The sequence below is a fragment of the Parasteatoda tepidariorum genome, chromosome 1, assembly GCF_982258835.1.
Source record: "Parasteatoda tepidariorum strain Cologne lab strain chromosome 1, Ptep-v5.0, whole genome shotgun sequence".
Taxonomy (NCBI): domain Eukaryota; kingdom Metazoa; phylum Arthropoda; class Arachnida; order Araneae; family Theridiidae; genus Parasteatoda; species Parasteatoda tepidariorum.
In genome coordinates, this window is record NC_141755.1 from 58,159,296 (window position 1) to 58,179,490 (window position 20,195).

The 20,195-nt window shown below is 26.8% G+C and overlaps 1 protein-coding gene across 5 annotated transcripts in view; it reads left to right on the top strand.

Annotated features, from left to right (window-relative positions):
• The first annotated feature begins 223 nt into the window (after positions 1–223).
• The window catches only part of LOC107457547 (uncharacterized), a 39,829-nt gene continuing 19,857 nt past the window's right edge, over positions 224–20,195 (top strand). For 3 of the 5 annotated variants that reach the window (XM_087165237.1, XM_087165236.1, XM_043040438.3), the window contains exons 1-7: positions 224–2,768; positions 5,064–5,459; positions 7,411–7,610; positions 9,521–9,667; positions 9,753–9,812; positions 17,900–17,941; positions 19,705–19,818. In XM_087165237.1, coding sequence (XP_087021363.1) covers positions 293–2,768; positions 5,064–5,459; positions 7,411–7,610; positions 9,521–9,667; positions 9,753–9,812; positions 17,900–17,941; positions 19,705–19,818 — 3,435 coding nt within the window. In that variant the 5' untranslated portion in view covers positions 224–292. The remainder of the gene's footprint in view (positions 2,769–5,063; positions 5,460–7,410; positions 7,611–9,520; positions 9,668–9,752; positions 9,813–17,899; positions 17,942–19,704; positions 19,819–20,195) is intronic. The other 2 variants (XM_087165235.1, XM_016075720.5) reach the window with 1 other exon arrangement.

A 20,195-nucleotide genomic window follows, 5' to 3' on the forward strand; every position in this document is an offset into this window, starting at 1 on the left:
TATGCACAAAGTAAAATCTTATATTATTCTGCATTCAGAAATAAAGCATACATTTGGTATTTATAAATTTAAAAGTTAAAGTTCAAGCACTCTTAATTTATTTATAAATTAGGAATCAATTAGAACCTCTCTTATATTTATGCCTAGTTTCTGTTAGATGGCGCAAGTAGCTTTTACTTCCCAGTTTTGCACATCATAGTTTTTATCTCTTGGCTCCCTTAGCCTTCATTTTTTTAGTATAAATTCCATCAGCAGAACATTCTCTGAGTGGCAGCATATTTGTTTTGAAAACATGAAAATGGATTGTGATCAAAATTATGGCAGTTCCTCTGTTATGAATTCAGTGGAGTCAATTGATTCAGATAAAATTAATCTTGGATCTGAAAAAGAGACGGGTGATCACCGTGAAATTTTATGTGAAGACGATTGTAATAATGGAATACGAATAGAAGTCTTAACTGAGAAACAAGGTAGTTCATCTGTATTAGACAGCGGTGATCACGGACTTGTTTGTGAGAAGCTGTTTGATGTAACGCCTGCCATCAATGTAAAAAAGGAAGCCGATGAATCTGAAGTAAATGATGGGGAAAAATGCATTTGTGTTACGGAGCAAAATTCTGATGTTTTGGAAAGTACACTAGAACAAAAAACAAATGTGATAGATGTAAATAAACTTTCCGTTACTCCGAGAACAACTGTTTCTACAGATATTAATAGTGAAATAAAATTGGTTGAAAGCTGTGATAAATCTTGCGATGATTCTGTTAAAGTGAATAGTAATGTAGCGATTGAAAAACAAGGTGATTGTTCTGTTGGAGATGTGAGTTTTAGCTTCGAAATAAATACAGAAAAGCCTGACCAGAAAATAACTAAAAAGCTGGAGTGTAAAGATCTAGCTCCTATCGAAAAATGTCCTAAAAAGCTTGATGTTGAGGATAAACCAGTTTTTAACAAAGACGGAGCTGAAAATTTTGATGGTAATGCTTCTGCAATTTCAAATGTTGAATGTGCATTAGATCTTGATCATGATCTTGCGGTTAATGACTATGAGAAAAAATCCGATTGTAATGATCCAGTCATTTTAAATGAGAAATGTACAAAAAAGCTTGGTTGTAAAGATCCAGCAGTTTTAAATGAGGAATGTATGGAAAGATTTAATTGTGATGATCTACCCATTTTAAATGAGAACAGTGCTAAAGAGTTAGTTTGTGACAATACACTTATTTTAAATGAAAAATGCTCAGAAGAACTTGTATGCTATAACGATTCAATTGTCTCGAATGAAGATTGTTCTAAAATCCTTGATTCTAATAATATAGCCATTTCTAACAAAATAAGTGTTAAAAAACTTGATTGCAGTGATTCAGCAATAGCAGAAGAAAAGTTCTCTGAAAAGCTTGATTGTATTGACCTAGGAGTTATGAAAGAAGAATGCTCTAGAAAACTTAGTTGTGATGAATCAGTAGTTTCTAGAGAGGGATTCTCTAAAGAAATTGAATGTAATGTTCTAGCCAATTCAAGAGAAAAAGACAATAGTGTTGCAGATGAAACTTTAATTGAGACATCAAATGATATAGATGATTTACCTAAGATGTCTATTAATGTTACAAATGAAACTTTAGTTAGGACATCAACTGATATAGATGATTCGTCTAAGATGTCTAGTAGTGATGACATAAAATTAAATATTGAAAAAGAAGATGATAAAGATGATCAGTTTCTGATTTTGAGTGAAGATAGCAACGATTCTATTTCTGCACATTGTATTGAGATGGCTATTGCTGAAAGTAACGAAGAAGAGGAAAAAAATAATGATGAAGGCAAAAAAGAAGTCAACTCAATGAAAAAAATTGATGATGATGAGTTTAACTTCGAAAAAGTTATGGATGAATCAGAGGATGAAATAGATTCAATATTGCCAGAATTTGTGAACTCCGAATTTGCTGACAAAGATAAAAGTGTTGAAAATGTCACTTTATCTGATAGTGAAGCTGAAATGGATTCTCTTATAGAAGCTTTCAAGGCTGAAAAGTCAGATTCTGAAGATGATTGTCTGATAATTGAAGATGATTCTCATGAAATAGTATTAGATGATGATAAATCTGATGTAAAAGTGGCAGTAACTTTATCTCCTATAAAAGTTACAGACAGTAGAAAAGATGGTTTTGAATTAAAGGACACTGATTTGAGCGTTTTCAATAAAGAAGATATTTGGGTAAATGATGCCAATGTTTCTAGTGAAAATAATCAAAACATTTTATCTCCAAAACTCAATCAGAAGAATGAAGAAATAAATAATTCATCTACTGGTAGTTGTAAGGAAAGCTTAAGAGGCGAATGTGAGAGTAAAGGCAAAGGAGATGATGAATTAAAATCTGCTAGGGAACCTAAAAATGATGATTCATCAGAAAATTCTAATGTTTTAGACCTTATTAATCAAAATTTAGAATCTATTGTGTCTCTAATAAGTGAGTCAAGTAATCAAAAAGATAATAAAATTGAAACAATATTAAAGAATGAAGTAAATATAAACAATTCCAATCTTGAAAATAGTGATTCTCATAATGAGAATAAACATAATAGCGCCGCGTCTGAATTTGTTAATACTTCTGTTTCAAGTGTGGAGGAAACAGTTAAAGATTTACTGAATGAACTTAGTTATACTCTCAGTAAGGAGGATTCATCTGAAAATTCTACAATGTCAGATCTTGATGCAGATTTAAAATCTATTGAGCTAAAGAATATGAAATTGTTATTGGAATCATCAAGTAATTTATTTTATTATAATATTTTTTGTTTTGTTTGCTCATGGAAAATTGCTTTTTTTCAAATGTATTGTACTATATGTGTGGTCTTAGCCTTAGATTTTTCTGATTTCAAACTGCCATTTCTGCCCTAAAAAATAATGTACTAATGTTTGGTATGATTTAATTTAAATATTCACTCGCATCAGGGTTTGAAAAAACCAAACCTGCTGGGTGTATTTTTTTTTTTTTTGGTTTTTTAAGATATTACCTAGTTTAACACTTTTAGGTTTAAATTTTAATAATTAAATAAGGATTGTGGCAGAATTTTTTCGGGTTTTCTGCTACAAAACTCGAGCAGTGGGTAATATCTTTTGGCAAGATACTTCGAATAATTATAAATATATATGTTACTATTTTAAAGTCGCAGAAACTTGTCTGCAAAAAAAAAGTAAATAAATAAAAAACTGTGCGTATTTTTTTTAAAAGTTAAATATGTATTATTTTTTTTATTCTAATATTATGGGTGATATTTTCACATTTTGTTAAGGATAAGAAAGCACCAATGAGTATGCGAATTTAACTTCACATGCTGTAATAATATCGATTAAGATAAAACACACGAGAATACCAATAATAATAGCTGAGCATTGATAGACATTTTTAAAAAATATTTACAAAAATCAAGTAAAAATTAATAGCAATAATTACCAAAAAAAATTAAAACATTGCATACATTTACGAGTGAATCAGTGCGAGTTGTGAGCGATAATATGAAGGCTCAAATTCGTGATTTCTAATATTTGTGTACTTAATATATTAGAAATAGTGGATTGAATTTATTTAAACTAAATTAGAAAAAATAAGGGGACTAATGTACCTTATTGATTAAATTATTCTTTTGCCACAAATCTGAATCTGTAATGGAATCCCCACTCACAGTCATATTTTAATAAGATGTGAAATATGATGCTCTTCAAAAAAAAGAGGGGAAAAAAACATGATTTCTTGAGCAAATTGTCTTTTAAACTTTCGTGATTTCGTATATATTTTTTTTAATATTATTTATTTGAAATTCTAGCTAAGTCCCGTCTTTTTCGAATTTTTGTTCTCAAATGAGAATTGAAAAATCACGAGCATTTCTGTACTCTTCAATGTGCGAGAAAGGCATTGTTTGAATATAATTCAGCAGGAGAAAAAGTTTTTCCAAAATTTCTGCAGAAGATAAAAACAAGACCTTTTCCTTTCCAAATGAAAACTCTTTCTGCAAGAACTTTGAAATGTTCTATGACAATGTTGCTATGTCTCTGCGATTCTGCCACATGGCTCTTAATTGTTAAATTTTCAATGTAAATATTTGACTCAATCTTTTTTCATGTGTTAGAGACTCAATTGGTTTTATTATGTGCAAATTTTTGCTTGTTAATTCATGAAAAATAATATCTCAGCCTTTGTTCAGGTATAGAAAGCAGTGTTCTTTAAATTTTGAATAAGATTTAGATGAATATTTATCCTTTAGCTATGAAGTTGGTTAACAGATTAATGTTGCTATGTCACGAAATGGGAAAAGAAAAAAAAAAAACTTTCATTATTTGTTATCAGTTTATATAATAATTATAAAATTGAAATTCTTTCTGTAAGAGATGTACAAAGATAAGGAGAATAATAGGATTCTGGAAAATATTTAACTACAGTCGACCCTTAATATGAGAAACTTTGATAACAGAAATTATTTGATGTTAAAAAATAATCTGAATTCCTTGCATGTTTGCCATGTTGCTTATTGATAAAAACCTCACAAATAAAAAAAAAATTCCCCTCTTCTCCCCAATTTCTATTTTTGAAATTAATTATAATTTAAAATTGATTTATAATTTAAAATGTTACTTTGAATTTCAATTTTTAAAACTTTCTCTGAATAATTATATGAATAATTTCTTGAGTCTTCATTGAATCTCATTTTTCGGTAAAAAGTTCCATCTGTTCACAAACATTTTAACAGATTTTAAAATTTGTAGAGAATAAATATTGTTTCCTAGGCAAATCACAAGGAACTGTTTAGTTCCAATTTTTTGTTAAGTGATTTTATTATTTCAAATTGTCAGTCATTTATGGGATCTCCTGTAATTTTTCTCATCTTAAATTGGTAATTTAATAATTAAAATTCAGAAATATTAATTTGACATTGAAAACTGAATAAGTTCTTTTGTAAATTCTTTAGCATATAATTCAAAGCTTTGAATAATAAACTTGTGTATAGTACTTAGATTAGTGTGATTGATAAGAAGTCTTCTAATTATTTATTTATTTTTTAACTAGGTAGTGAGAATAGTTTGGAATCTCTTGACGTTTCTTCACAAAGTCCTAAGAATCCGGTAGAATTAGAAGATTCAGTAAAGATATTAGATGTCATTGAATCTGTGGAAACAATAGTTAAAGATAGATTGACTGCACAATTAAATTCTAAACCAGTTGAGAAAGATTCAATGGAAGTAGAATCTGGTAAAGATAAAGAAAATAAACAAGCAGAAGAGACAGAACTTACTCAAAAATGTCTGCCTGTGAATGGTGATGTTTTTAATGACGAACCTGAAGTTTTGGTGTCGAACAAGATTGATGGACTTCTCTCAGTGTGCAATAATTTTGACTATACGAAATGTTCTGAAAAAGGTTCAACAAGTCAACCAGATTCCTTAAGTAAAATCTGTGATAATGGTAATGCATAGTAAAATTTTATTTTTTAAAGTGATTATTTTAGAGTTTTTTAAGGTATCAGTTTTAATCTTAATTGAAAACATAATTTATTTTTAGTTATTTTTACTTCCAAGAATACATGCAGCTGAAAACAATGAAATAATAGTAACTAACGTGAAATTTGAGTTTTTAATTTAAGATGCTTTATGTATCGTTATATAGGTGGCATTTAAATGTTATCAATGGTATACTTAATATAAGAATAAGGGTGCAACTTTTTTTTGAAAGAAGTTTGCTGAAAATTATTTTAATTCAACTTTGGATGTCACAATGAATTCAGTTTTTATATCCACTGATTTTAATTTGCTTATTCCTGAATGTTATGAGAAAAATATTTATTTGTTTTGAAAAGAAACAAGGTTGAGCAAGTTTTACATAATATATTTACAAAATATTTTCTGCATTGTTGTTTATATACTATTTATATGTTGTTTATGTACTATTTATAGTTTTGCTCTCTTTATTATCTTTTTAAAATAAATTTTACTTGATTTTAATTGTAAATTTCTCCTTTCATTTTTAAACAAATCTTTTGTAAAATTTTAAATAAATTTTTCCAATTTTTAAATGCATTTGTTATGGAACACATCTTGGTTAAAGAAAATTAAAAAGAAAGAAAAATATTAGAATGTTGAAAGCTTTTGGCCAATCCAGTCTTTTAACACTCGTATTTAGAATTTTGATTTTATAATTTCAATGTTTTTACTGAGGTAGTTGTTGTAGTTTAAAAAATAGTTATAAAATTTTTTATGCTAGTTGTATACATTTTCCAAACAATTTTTGGTTGCAAATTTCTTTGATAAAGCCATTTATTGTCTGAAAAATTTCTCCTTATGGTTATTTTTTACGATAAAATTTGTTCATATATGGAAATTTCATTTAATATGCTTTTGTCTTTAATCATTAACTTTGGCTTAGGACTCGAGGAAATAGATTTAAGTCGAGTGATTATTATTATTCATTACTATTGTAAGGACTGGGTCAAATCAATTTATTAGATGCCCTTTATAAAGTCTGCAGAGTATTTTATCAAAAACATGCGCAGACATATTGCAAGCATGAAAATTAATATTTCAACTTTAAATCTTTGGTCAACATAAAAATTATTCCTAAATAATTATTTTATTTGTTAATAGGAATTTAATCATGTCTAAAAATTGTGTGGTTTTTTTCGTTGTCGTTAACTTAATTAAAATTCTAAACTGTTACATTTTGTCATGAAATGAAATGACTAGAACATACTTTTTTTCCATGTATGTATGTATTATTTTGTAAACCTATTATTGTGTATGTTATGCAGTTTTAATTTGAAAGTAACACATCTGAATTGTAGGCATATTATAGAAATATTTTTAGAAATTCTGAATAAATTGAAAATTGCAGCAATTTGTTAATACCCCTCTCATAGCAAGTGGTCAAAATTTGTACCTAAGGTTTTCAGAAGGAACTTACACACTGCTATTTAGATAAATGAGATATTGTTCCTGATGTTTTTTTTTTTTTACCCTGAATCTATGAGGTCAATCCTTAAACGATCAAACCAATAGTTTTGAAATCATAGATTTAATTTTTAAAAACTACAATTTTGTACTTGTACCTATTTAAACATTTATTATTGCCAACTGTAAAATTGAAGCATTAATTTTTTTTTATGCTCGATGAAATGAAACCAAAAAAAAAAAAAAAAAAATCAATAGGATTAACTTTAACATAACCATTTTAAAGCTCTATTTTTTTGTACTATTGAGCATCACACTCTTGTTAAAATTAACTGGGTAAAAAATTATAGTTGCAAGTCCTTGAAAAAAGGTCTGTTTGTTACCTACATTTAAAAAAAAAATCCAATCAAGTAAATATTGTTAATTATTTCTTTTACATTGTATTCTTAATAACGTGAGTTTATATTTCCTAGTTGAGGACAATTTAAATAAACTCGAGACGGAAAAATCTGAAGTAAGAGAAGAAACTGAGTCATCGGAAGAAAATAATCAAAAAGATCTTTCAAAGAAAAGGAAAGTTGAAGAGGAAGATGATGTCAGTACCTCAAAGAAATTAAAAGAGGACATTGTTACAAACGCTGAAACTGTTAGCAAATTTGAAACTAAACAAAGTGTAAGTATTCATTAAAATTGTCATGTATATTTTTTATTTTTAAAAATTTTGTTGTCGTGTAAAGAAATTATGGACTTTCTTGCTTGTGTTACTTCTTGACATTAATATTTGAAATATTCAAAATTTAACTAATTATTACCCCTTTCGAAATAGTTTTTGTTGAAGAGTACAAATTTCGTAAAGGCAATAAGATGTTTTGTGTATTATGCTGGTATCCAGGAAGAGTTACTGAAATTTGTAATAAATCTATCTGGAAACAATACTGTGATGCATGGCCACTTAATGCAAGTAACACAGATTGTTGTTTTATCAGTATTACATAACAGTAGGCATGGATCTTAATCTTATTTGGTATTTAGTAGAGCATTAGTGAAGTCACAAGTTCGTAATTTAAGGCAAGAAATTCAAGGTTCAATAGGAGTCACCATAGTCGTTGTCTGAGGGAGTTAAAAGATTCACTACATACTCACTTCAGGGATGAAAAACCTCAACATGTTGTTTCATGTCATAATCTTTCAGAGGACACTGAATTATTGCTGCAGAAACAAGACTCCTATGGGATTTTTATCTTTCCAAAGCCAGAACTCTATCAGGCAGTCTGGATAAATAGGTAGACAAGTCAGTTGAATTCTTCTAGACATGGTGCTACCATTTCTGATAGGTAGTAGGTAGCTGGCCTCCGTTCAATGTGTGGAATATCAATCAAATTTATTATGTAGCTTTCCCACAAGTTTAAGGCAAAAGTGACAAGCTCCAAACTTCTGATATGCATGTTAAAATAAGGAGAGAAACAGCACATATTTAAGCTGCCTTGCGACAAAGCTAAAGCAATTATTTTTGTAGAAAAAAATAACTATTAGAAACCAATTAATATAAATTTTTAGACAAATAAGCTCTATTTTAAGCTAGCATTAACATTTCTTTGGTAAAAAGTGTTACTAAATCATCTCTTACTCATTACCCCACCGAGGAAATATATGCTGACCAATGGGAAAAGTCTTGGTTTCATATGTCACAACAAACAGAATTTTTTTACAAAAAACTCTCAACTATCCAGTCTTATAAGATGTAAGGATATGCCGTATAACAAGTTTTCTAGCCACTTTCTTGTATAATTTAAGTGTAAGATAAGTAAGGTAATATTAAATATAAGATAAATAATTTAAATGTAAGATAAATGTAATCATTTTAAGATGAATAAGTAATGCAAAATTATACAATGTTTTTAAATAAACTTTACAAATAGAAATTTTTTTATTTAAAAAAATTATTAAAAAGCTGAAAACAATGAAAAGATATCTTGTCATCAGCTCACATGATTATATCCACAAAAAAGAGTGCTTTACTTTGTTTTTCTCTCTTTCTTTTCTTTTTGTCTTTATTGTGCTATATATATATATATATATATATATATATATATATATATATATATATATATATATATATATATATATATATATATTATATGTATGTGTGTATTTGTGGAAATTTGTATCTGGATAAAGAAAAAATTGTATGTTTTCTCAATTTTATGTGTCACAACTATTTCTATGTTTTAAAGCATTAGTTTTCTGAAATAATTATATTTATTTGAAAACAAATTTCTTATACATATTGTATGAAAAAACTAGTTTTTGAACAATATTAATTTGAAAATATGGATCTTTGTTAAAAGCAGTCATGGATCATATTTCAGTAAAACTGCTTTTTAATTGTAATAACCAGCATATTTCTGTGTATTGTTCTTAGAACTTCTTGCTAGTCATCCATTAGTCATAGCAGCAAGCAAATAAATATTTATTTACTGATAGCTAAATACCATGTGATTTATTATAAATAATGTCTTCCTTATCATTATGAATTAAATTAAAATAATTATAATTTTTCAACAAAGTTAATATTCTTTTCAGTGGTTAGATAAAATCGCTCAAGATTTATGTGTAAAAGTTGTCACTGATTTGTTTGGAAAAGAGTTAAAAGAGTTGGGGGATGCTGTAACAGAGATGGAGATTAAATTAACATCTTCTTCTAAAGATCTGGAAACATTCAAAAAACAAGTATAAAATTTTTTTAAAAGTCCTTACTTTTCACTAAAATATTGCTGTTTGTTAATTGTGTTTTTTCTCTTCTGTATTTTATCAGGCAACTGAGTTCTACAATGCACAAGAAACTACTTTTAAGGAAAACAATTATAACCCTAAGGTATTATCAATTATTTTTCTTTATTCAAATTTCAATTTTAGTTTACTATTTTAGAATGATAAAAATGTATTTTTTAAATTTTTTTTTTAAAAATATTAATGGGGATCTGAAAGTAGATCTGAAAGAAAAGCTATGTTAAATATAATGTTTTTACTTACTAAAAATCATTTATTTTATGTATTGTATCCAATAAAAAAATAATGAATTCTTATGAAAAGTAACTGTGTTATTGTAAATCTGAGAATTTGGTTTCAGCATTATAGTGTATTAGTAATTGGAAACGAGTAGTTTCTTGAATGCTTAATGCATACAACTTATGTATTCAGTCAAAAAAAAAAAAAAAAAAAAAATGTTGTATCCTTATTAAAGGGAAAAACCCAGCTAAGTGCATCTTAAATGTTAGGGGAAAAAAATAACTGTGGAGAAAATTTTCTAAAAATTTTTTTTGTAAATTAAAAAATTTCTTACAAATTTTTTGTTTTGTTTAATTTTTTGTTAACATGAACAGAGTATTTTTCTTTTGCAAGTAATGATTCATTTCTTTCAAAGTCAATTGGACTTTATCCATAATAGCTAGGAGTATTTTAAAAGGCTGCTCGGAAGTTTAAACTCCCATTACTTGTTTATATTACAAATTGCTTTTTATAAAGTGGATTGGCTCCATATGTTTTAAAACTATTCATTATTTTGTCTAGGATTTATTAAACAATAAGTTTGCACAATAGTGGACAATAAGTTTAAATGCAGCAATGATAATTTTTTTTAAAAGCAACAGAAGACGTGATTATGCATCAAATAGAAAAAAAATTGGTTTACAATAAACTCACATTAATAGAGTTTATCAAAGAACTCTACCATTGTGGCTTGCCAATATTGTTTTCCAAATTGGTCATCAATCAATTTTTCTATTCCAAAAATAGCTGCCAAGTCATCTCTTTCCAAATACTCAGAGTATTTTATATAACATTTTAATAAGTGGGCACATTTTTTTGGGATGCAGCAATAATGAGTGGTGATTTTTTCGACAAAAATTCATTTATTAACAAGGTTTTAAGGAAAAACTCTTTGACACACCAATTCAAATTAACATGTAATGCTTAGGGGAAAAGTATTTTTTTAACATAACAAGGTTTTCAAGACATCAAAGTGTGAGATATCGAGAGCTGTATATGTAAAATTAATGCATTTCTAGCTTTTTGTTGACCTTGGGGATTATGGAGGGTAAGAATCCATAATATTGACATCAAATGCATGGTCGATGGGGGTTGCAATGGGCTTTGCGATGTGCACCAATCTCCTCTGTTTTTCAAGATAAACTAATACCCATTAGTTTGAAACTGGATGGGTTTCATGCCACCTATAGGGAAATAACCATGTGATTTTAAAGTGAAAGCCAGTGTCTTAAATACCATGCTACTACAGTTTTTTTTATATATTGCTGGTTCAAAACTGAAACGACACTTCTGCATTCATCTCTCATTGAAATAACATGAGAAGTGAGTGCAGAAGTGTTGTTTTAGTTTTGAACCAGCGATATGTTACAGTTAAAGTAATAAAACCAGTTGTTATTAATACTAACCAATCAATATTAATAATAACTGCTTCCTTTGGTCAAAGTGAGAAATATCGCAAATTATTGACTTTAACCGGTTTTTATTAATAATAACCACTGAAGTTTGGTAAAATGTGATTAAATGGTTTATATAGCATAGGGAAATGAGTGTGCCTTTTTGTATGTGTGTTACGATCAAAATGATTAATTTGATTATTATTAATACCAACCGGCCAAAATTAATAATAACCATTTCTTTTGGCCAAAGTGAGAAATAAAAAAGGGGAGATTTCCATATCGTGATTTGTGGCAGATTAATCACCAAGTCTAGGCAACTTCCATTCAGCGGAATCCTGCGAGAAACTAAGAAAACTTCATAGAAGGGGACCAACTCGAAAGTATAATTCATTGCCACCCGTGGGCAAACATCTACATGTTTTTTGTTATTTTAAAAAAAATGTTCCATTTTAAAATAAATTTGGCGCCTTGGCGATTGTAGTTAGCGATGCAGTTCACAATACGGAAATATCCTCAATATAAACGCAAAGGAATGACATTGATCAAACTTCATTGGTTATTATTAATAATAGCCAGTTAATGTGATAAATTGGCTTCAATTATTCACTTTAACCGGCTTATTTGGTTATTATTAATTTTAACCGGTTAGTATTAATAATAACCTACTATTCACTTTAACCGAAACATAAATATTCTATGGTAGACGGGATAAATCCTGTTATTTTGCTGGTTTTTATATGTATTTATCAGTAAATATGATTAATCCGATGATTTTTTATAATTGCTGGTTACGGTGTTCACCCTAAGCGTTTTTAAAAGGGTGGCCTGCCTTTTGATCCCTATAAATGCACCCTCTGTACCCTTTTTGTAAAAATAAGCCACCATCCCTTAAAAACACTGCCTTTTTATTCGCATTCCATTTTTAAAAAAAAAATTAATTGCTAAAATAATAATTACACAAAAATTATCTGTGTTTATTGGTTTAATTCTGATTACTATTACTAATATTTACTTTGCTAGGATTATTCTCAACTGGAAATTTTTTATAAGTTTCTCTTTTTTCTAGGGGGTATATTAATAAATTTTTTAAGTGATTTTAAATTTTATAAAGAAAAAGAAAATGAAGGAAATAAAAATGAAAATATGACCACCGAAGCCGACGTCTTCAGGGGGTACCGGCCCCGGTAGCCATAAAAACAAAACCATTTCTAATAGAGGGAGAAGCAAATGCTTAAATTAACTCCCTCAGTACCCCGATGGTTTTGCATAGAAGTCCAGGAAAAAAATGCAATATAAATAACAAATTAAGAAAAGAAACTCAAACAAAACCATCAGAAAAATAAAAACTCACATATTCACAGGTCAGACATCAATTTCTCAAGCAAGCCGAATAAAAAGAAAAAACTAAAACCTAAAGAAAACAACGCCCTCTATTACAATGCGCAAACGAGGAAAAAAAATTGTGAAAAATGTCAGGAGAAAGAAATACGTAATAAATTAATAGAATGCTTAACTGGGGCTGCTCAGTTAAGACTTGAATTGCGCCCTGTTAAAAGAAAAAAATATAAAAACCTAGAATTCTTCAATCATTTTTTTAATTAAAAAATTAACATTACAAAAATTAAAAGGAAAATCATTATTAATCAAATTATTTAAAAAACAATTCACAGCTTCCTGAAAACTTTTAACATTATTGCAAATACTTTAGATTCTAACCAATTGTGAAAAAACTAAATTTTTAAATATATTATTACATAAATTAGTATTAAAGTTGCAGAAAAAAATAACTTTAAATTTAAAAGCTTTTCTTTTATCAAAGACACCAATTTTAATAAAGCTGTTAACAATATCAATTTTAAAATCTAAATATTCAACATTAAAACAATCCTCATTAGTTTTCTTCAAGACTAAATCTCCAGGATAAATACTATAAATAAAATTATAATTATCACAATTAAACAAAATCAAATCATCAATATATCTAAAAGCATTAAATTCATTATGCTCAAGAAATTTAGCTTCAAAAAAATGCAAAAAAATATTGGCAAAAGCCCCAGAAAAGGAATTACCTTGTGGAATTCCAATAATTTGTTTGTAAAAATCTAAACCATTAAAAAAAACATTCTCAAAAAGATTAAACCTACATAAATCCAACCAATTAAACTTATCAATTTTCTCATTAAATCATAAATCCCTTCATAAATCATAAATCCCTTCATAAATCATAATACACCTATCATAAATCCCTTCACAAATCTCAATAATCTTTCCATGTGGTATACTGGTATACAAATATTCGAAATCAAAAGTATTAATGCTGGAAATATCATTATTATTAATATAATCCAAAACTTCAACATTACTGTTAATATCAATATTTTTTTCTTTTTTAATTTTAAGCAAAATAATTTTTAAAAAACTAAAAAACCTTTTACTAATATCAGAATTATAACTATTAGTACCACACGCTATAAACCTAAATTTAATCAGATTTTTATGAAATTTAACAATTGGAAATAAATATGGAAATGTAATCCTATTTAACTTAAATTTTAATTTTTTACTAAATGCAATAATTCTCTTTTCAATAATTTTTTTTTATCTTCTTTTAATTTTAAATAAGTATTATTTGCATTATATTCTCCAATAATAAATTTTTTAAAAAAATATTTACACATAATACAGAAATTATTTGAAGCTTTATCTACAACAGTAACAATAAATTTATCCTTAAGATTTTTAATTTTCCTAGATAAATCATAATCTATATAAGTACCTTTAGGAGATGAACTAAAACAGTTATTAAATAAATTAAATTTAACCCTTTCATTAATTTTAGCTTTCCACTCAGAAAAACCCTCAACGGGCCAATGATATTTTCTGGAAAATTTTGCAATAAAAAAAATCAAGATCCTTTTTAATAGATAAAATAAAATCTTCTTTCTTCATTTTAACTCTGGTCCTAAATTTTGAACCTTTACTTAAAATGCTGATTAAATCTAAATCACCCACAATCTCCAAATTTCCCGTAATAACATGTCCATAATCATTATCAATAAATTTTGAAAAATCCTCTTCATTACAAAAACAATCAAATTTAGAAATACAATTAAGATTTTGACTTAAAAAATTGTAATTACACACCTTTTTTCTAAGCGTAGAAGAATATTTAAAAGCAGCAGAAACCTTAATTTGTTTTAAAGGGAAAATATCAGAAAGACCATGAATAATCTGTGGCAACTTAGCAATTTCAAATTTCTTATCATGAAAATTAATAGTACAAAAAACCTTTTCAACTTTAGAAGTCTTATTAAAGAGCATATCAGTTTTACTAACACCAATTTTTGATTTAATCAAATCCAAAACAATAAATTTAATAAGTTCAGTATCAAATTTAATTTTAGAACCAAAATTAATAAGGAAATTTTTAAGAACTTTATTTTTAAAACCAAAAATAAATTTCCTAATATTGAAAATATTATTCAAATTAACAGGTAAGTTGCAAAAATTCATCAAACTCAATAACTTTACCTTTACTTTTTCCACCCCCTCTTTTATTCCTATATTTTGAATCAAAAACACCAGGAAAATCAAAAACTTTTAATTTATCATAAATACAATAATCTTCAGTATTAACATTACCTTCCCCATTAAATTTACTATTTAATCCATATGGAAAAAGAGTTTTAAGACTACCAATGTAAATATTTTCTAAATCAAGTCTATTATCTAAATTATCCATAAAATCTAAAATAAAAAGAGTAACATTATCAAAATCATGAAATTGAAAATACAAAATTTCATAATCAGTGGAACAATTACTATTATTAAAATTTTTTTATAGCAGACCTGTGGGAATTAATCCGCTTATGAAATTCAAGACCTGTCTGACCAACATAACACAAATTACAACAATTGCAATGAATTAAATAAATAATATTAAAACTTTTACAAAAAAATACATTAGAATGGCTGTCAATCTGAGAACTATCAGCCAAAGGACAAGTTTTACATTTTTTATTTTTACATTTCTTAAAAATTTTAAATTTTTTTATATTTTTAAATTTATTTAAACAAAATATATGACTTAGTAACTTTTTGTCCGAAGTAATCCCCAAGTCAAGACTAACTTCAGTGCTCCTTGTTTGGGCACGCGACGAGCCATGCGCCATGAAATAGTTATAAATTGTACTTTGCATTGATTTAAAATTAACCTAAAAGGAAAAACTAAATTAGACATATAAAACCTAGACATCCAACAGACGACGAAGACGTCGGCTTCGGTGGTCATATTTTCATTTTTATTTCCTTCATTTTCTTTTTCTTTATTGCTACTTTTTTCTGAAATTTCTGCTGCTTTTTAGCGCATTTTTTTCAAAGAAGTTTTTTCTATTTTGAATTAAAAATATTTGTGTTTTCTTTTAGTATTTAAATTTTATAATTACTTTTTTTAAATAAACACTTTTTTTTAACAAAAAAAAAAAGCATGCACCATTAAATTTTCATTTTCGAATAATTTATAGTATAAATTATTGAAAAAATCTTTTAAGCTGTTTATCAAAAAATAATTTTTTTAGTTTACCGTTTGTCAGAGATTGTCTTTTAGCATGCCTTTAATTATTATTTATAAACTGAAATTTTTTGTCTTATTTAGATAATGAGTAAAAATTACTTTTTAAAATATACACATAAAATAGTATAAGATGGTAAGTTAAAAATTGTTAAGGATCAAGTTCAGTTGTTGCATGATATTACACATTTTGATAAATTTTTACAGTGTCAAGTGAGTGCCCTTTCAAAACTCAAAGTGTCTTTTTCTGTGAAGAAGCACCCTGCCCTTCTTAATATCTTCAGAGAACTCTGTGGTTATTATATATAATCTAATAATAAATTTGATAAACAATCCCCCCTTTATTCGTTTAATCAGCTTGTTTATATAATTCCTAATTCATGAAAGCCAATGTAATATCAGGGTGCATAGTGTTTTTAAAAAGTGCTTAAAGGTGCTTATCTTCGATTTTCGTTTCTTAAAAGCCCTTAAAGGTGCTTTTTTCATTGGGTGTTTTTAAAAAGTGCTTAATTTTCCCTTTTTCAAAATGAGATTTTTCCTTTACTATGTTGATTTTCGCTTTGAATTATGCAAAAAGACACAGTTCACATTGTTCTGTTCAACCTATTCATAATTAATTCAACCCCAATCTATTTCGGCTTATAGTCAGTCTGTAACGTATGAAAACGCCATTCGTTTTACATGATTCAAAATTTCACGATTTTTGACAATTGTCAAAAACAATGCCAAAATGTTTTTTTTTTTTTGTTTTTGACATGACGGTTAAAACAAGATAAAACCGTCGATTGTCAAAAACTTCCCAACTCTGCCTAATTATGAAATTTTTTTAAAGTGCTTAAAAATATTTTTTGAGTGCTTGAAAAGTGCTTAAAAGGTGCTTTTTTTTGTTGAATAATTTGGCTACGCTCCCTGAATATATCGCTTGACTGATTTATTCTGTAGGAAATATAGTACGTGTGTAGGTGGTTCTGAATTCTACACTTCCAGTGTGTAATATTTTGTCAATTTTTTTTCCAGTTTCTTGCATGCTACTGCTCAGGTTTTAGATTTGGAATCAATTTATTAAAAAATTTTTAGTAAGCGCCTTGTCTGCAGGTATATATTATTGATGATATTATTGTACAAACATTATAAAACTAAAATTTGTTGAAAAAAATTTAAGCAAAATTGCTTATTTTGACACATTCCAACGAGATGTAAATGATAGTGTCATGTCCTTTCATGCGTGATATTGAGATTACATAGTTAACCGGTTTGGCATTTGGCATTCTATAGAAAGCTTTGGCAAAATGTGTGTTAAATATCAATAACTTTATACTTTCATGTCCATGCTACATATTTTATTGCAGACAACTACAGAAACTAACTAATAATGAATAGGCTATGTCTTATTTGTGCATCTAATAGATACATGAAGACATTTCTCGCTTTTGTCACTGTTTATATAGCTGACAAATGTATATAGTCACCTGATTTATCATATTGACCATACCATTAAAGTATGTTTCTTTAAGTTAGTACATAACTACTAACTCTACATTTTTTTTAATATCCTATATCCACTTATAGTTTCTTCTTTTCTTCAAACTTTCTTTAGTATTAATGGACTATGTATTTTGCTTTGTTTTTTACATTCTCTTCTACAGTGTTCAATAATATTGTTTGTTTTCTTCTTTTGAATATTGGTTTCTTAACTCCATTTAATGTTTTTGATTATATATATCTGTCATATATTCATTTGAAAATCCCATTTTCTCCTTCCAATGTAGAAATTCGGTACATGGAGTTGGTTGGTAGCTTAAAAGCTAATATTTTTTAAGTACTTACTACTGACTTTGTTTTTATACATTGTTTTCAATTTTATTGATGGAATATATTTTTACAGAATTATTTGAATTATTTTTTTATTTGAATGCTTTTAAATAATGAAGCTACATTTTTTTATAGGTACCTACACGAACTGTCGGTGTTAATGTGAAAATATTTAGGGTAATTAGTTACAAACATACTATATATTTTTATTTATTTAAAATTCAATTTCTCACAACACCTTTAAAAATATCTTTATTTTTCTTCCCTGTACAATCCTCTATAAAATGTTTTACCTGGTTGATACATTTTTCTTTTATTTTTTTCACACTTGATGCTTGTTTTATTTATTGACAGCAATGAGTTATTGATTTTTCTGATGTCTACTTGTGCTCTATGCTAAAAACTTTATATATTCTGGAAGCAGCTTTCTTTTATCCTATTTTTTTCTATCTCTTATTTTTTAAATTTTTACATTAGATGTTTATTATTTTTTTTGGAAATGGCTTTCCTTTATCTTATTTTTTATCTCTTATAATTATTATTATTATTATTATTTATTTTTTTTGCATTAGATGCAGAAAAAAGTAATTTGTTTTTTCTTTGTTTGTTGTGAGGGTGGTGGATTTATGTTTTAAATTTTTATTACATGTTCATTTTTGTAAGGTCAGTTGTGAATTTGATGTAATTTTGTGTTCTATGTGGCTTTATTTTCATTCTTGATAGTGATATATGGTAATGTTCTTTTGTAAACATACTATACTTTCTCATTGTTTTTTTATTTTATTTATTTTTCTTGCTTTAATTTTTGTATTGTATTATAATTTGACTAATTTATTCTATATTTTCAATCATATAATATATTTTATATTTTCAATTATATAATATCTGTATTCATATTTTCAATCATGTAAATCTTATTTATCTATATTCAATCATATATTTAGTCTACTTAAGTTGATCATCTTACATTCTGAAAAAGGAAGGTAGAATGTTTAATTTCCGAAAATTTACGTTTACTATTTTTCACTATTTGTGCATAATATTTATGCCACTTTATTATAGACTTATTTATTTTGTGAAATAGATCAAAAATAGTAATTTAGTCTTGCTGGAATTTATGCAAAAATGCTATTCAATTTACTTGTCTCTATTATGCTTAATGTAAGGATGAAACTACAGGTTCCTTTCATTACCTTTAAAGACTAAATTGTATTTTAAATTGTCAGTATATAAACATTTAATCACCATAAAGAAAATTTTTAATGCTCAGTGATTGAGCCATTTGAATGACTAATTCATAGAAATAAAATTTAACATTAATATTTATGACGGTTAAACTGACCACTAAAGTAAGTTAGTTGATGAGAAAATAGTTGTGTTTTTCTAACCTTTTTTGTAAAAAGGCTGTGTAATTACTGGCCTTTAAATTCTGATTTGTGTATAAATACACTAATATATATAATATATTCTAGAATTCGTTTAAATAAGCGTTTTCTTTGCAAATTATCTGAATTTTAATTTCATTGTAAACTTATATTACAAAATTTATAAGTGTACTTGAATTATCTTGATGCAAAAACTGCACTTTTTGGATAAAATAGTTTAATTTATAATTGCATCAATTTATTTTTCCGCATAGCTCTTGTTTCTTTACAATCACTCAGAATAAAAGAAATTGGTTTAATATTTAAATTTTTAAAAAAAAAAATTTCTTGTTATCATGGTTTAATATATTTTCTTAGTAAATGTTTATTTCTCACATTTTGTCTAAAAAGCAGTTAGTAGGCTTTGCATTAGGGCCACTTATTCATATTAAATGTTTTCTAATTATGTTGTGTTTCATATTTTATATAAAATTAAATTCCATATATGATTTTATTCATTTAAAATATTACATGTACGAAATAATAAAATTGTTTTTTTTTGTTTTTCTTTTACAGGAATGTGATATTCAGTCTTTAAAAGCAGCTGCTAAAGCTCCATCTTCTTCACCTTTTGGTAAACCTGTCAATCTACCTTCTTCAGTAGCAGCAGCTGCCCCTGTACCTAAAGTTGTATGTGTTTATTTTTTAAATCATGTGTTACTTTAAGTTCATCTGTTTAATTTCTTTATATTATCTTTTTATCTTTTAAATTTTGTGTACTAAATCTGATTTATTTAGTTGATAAACCTTAATTAACTTCTTTATTTGAATTAAACCATTTCTTTATTGGAATTCAAGTATTATCTATAATATTGCTTAGTATCATATTTCTGCTAGCTTTTTTGAGCTACAATAAAATAAGTAGTTTAGACGATGGGGAAAACTGGTTTAACCATTGTTAAACTGTCAAAAACTGATTAAAACCTTCAAAATCTGTCAAAAGGCTGAAATGATTGTTATGATGCATATAAAGTTTTTTTGTATTCTATATTTAAAACATTTATTTC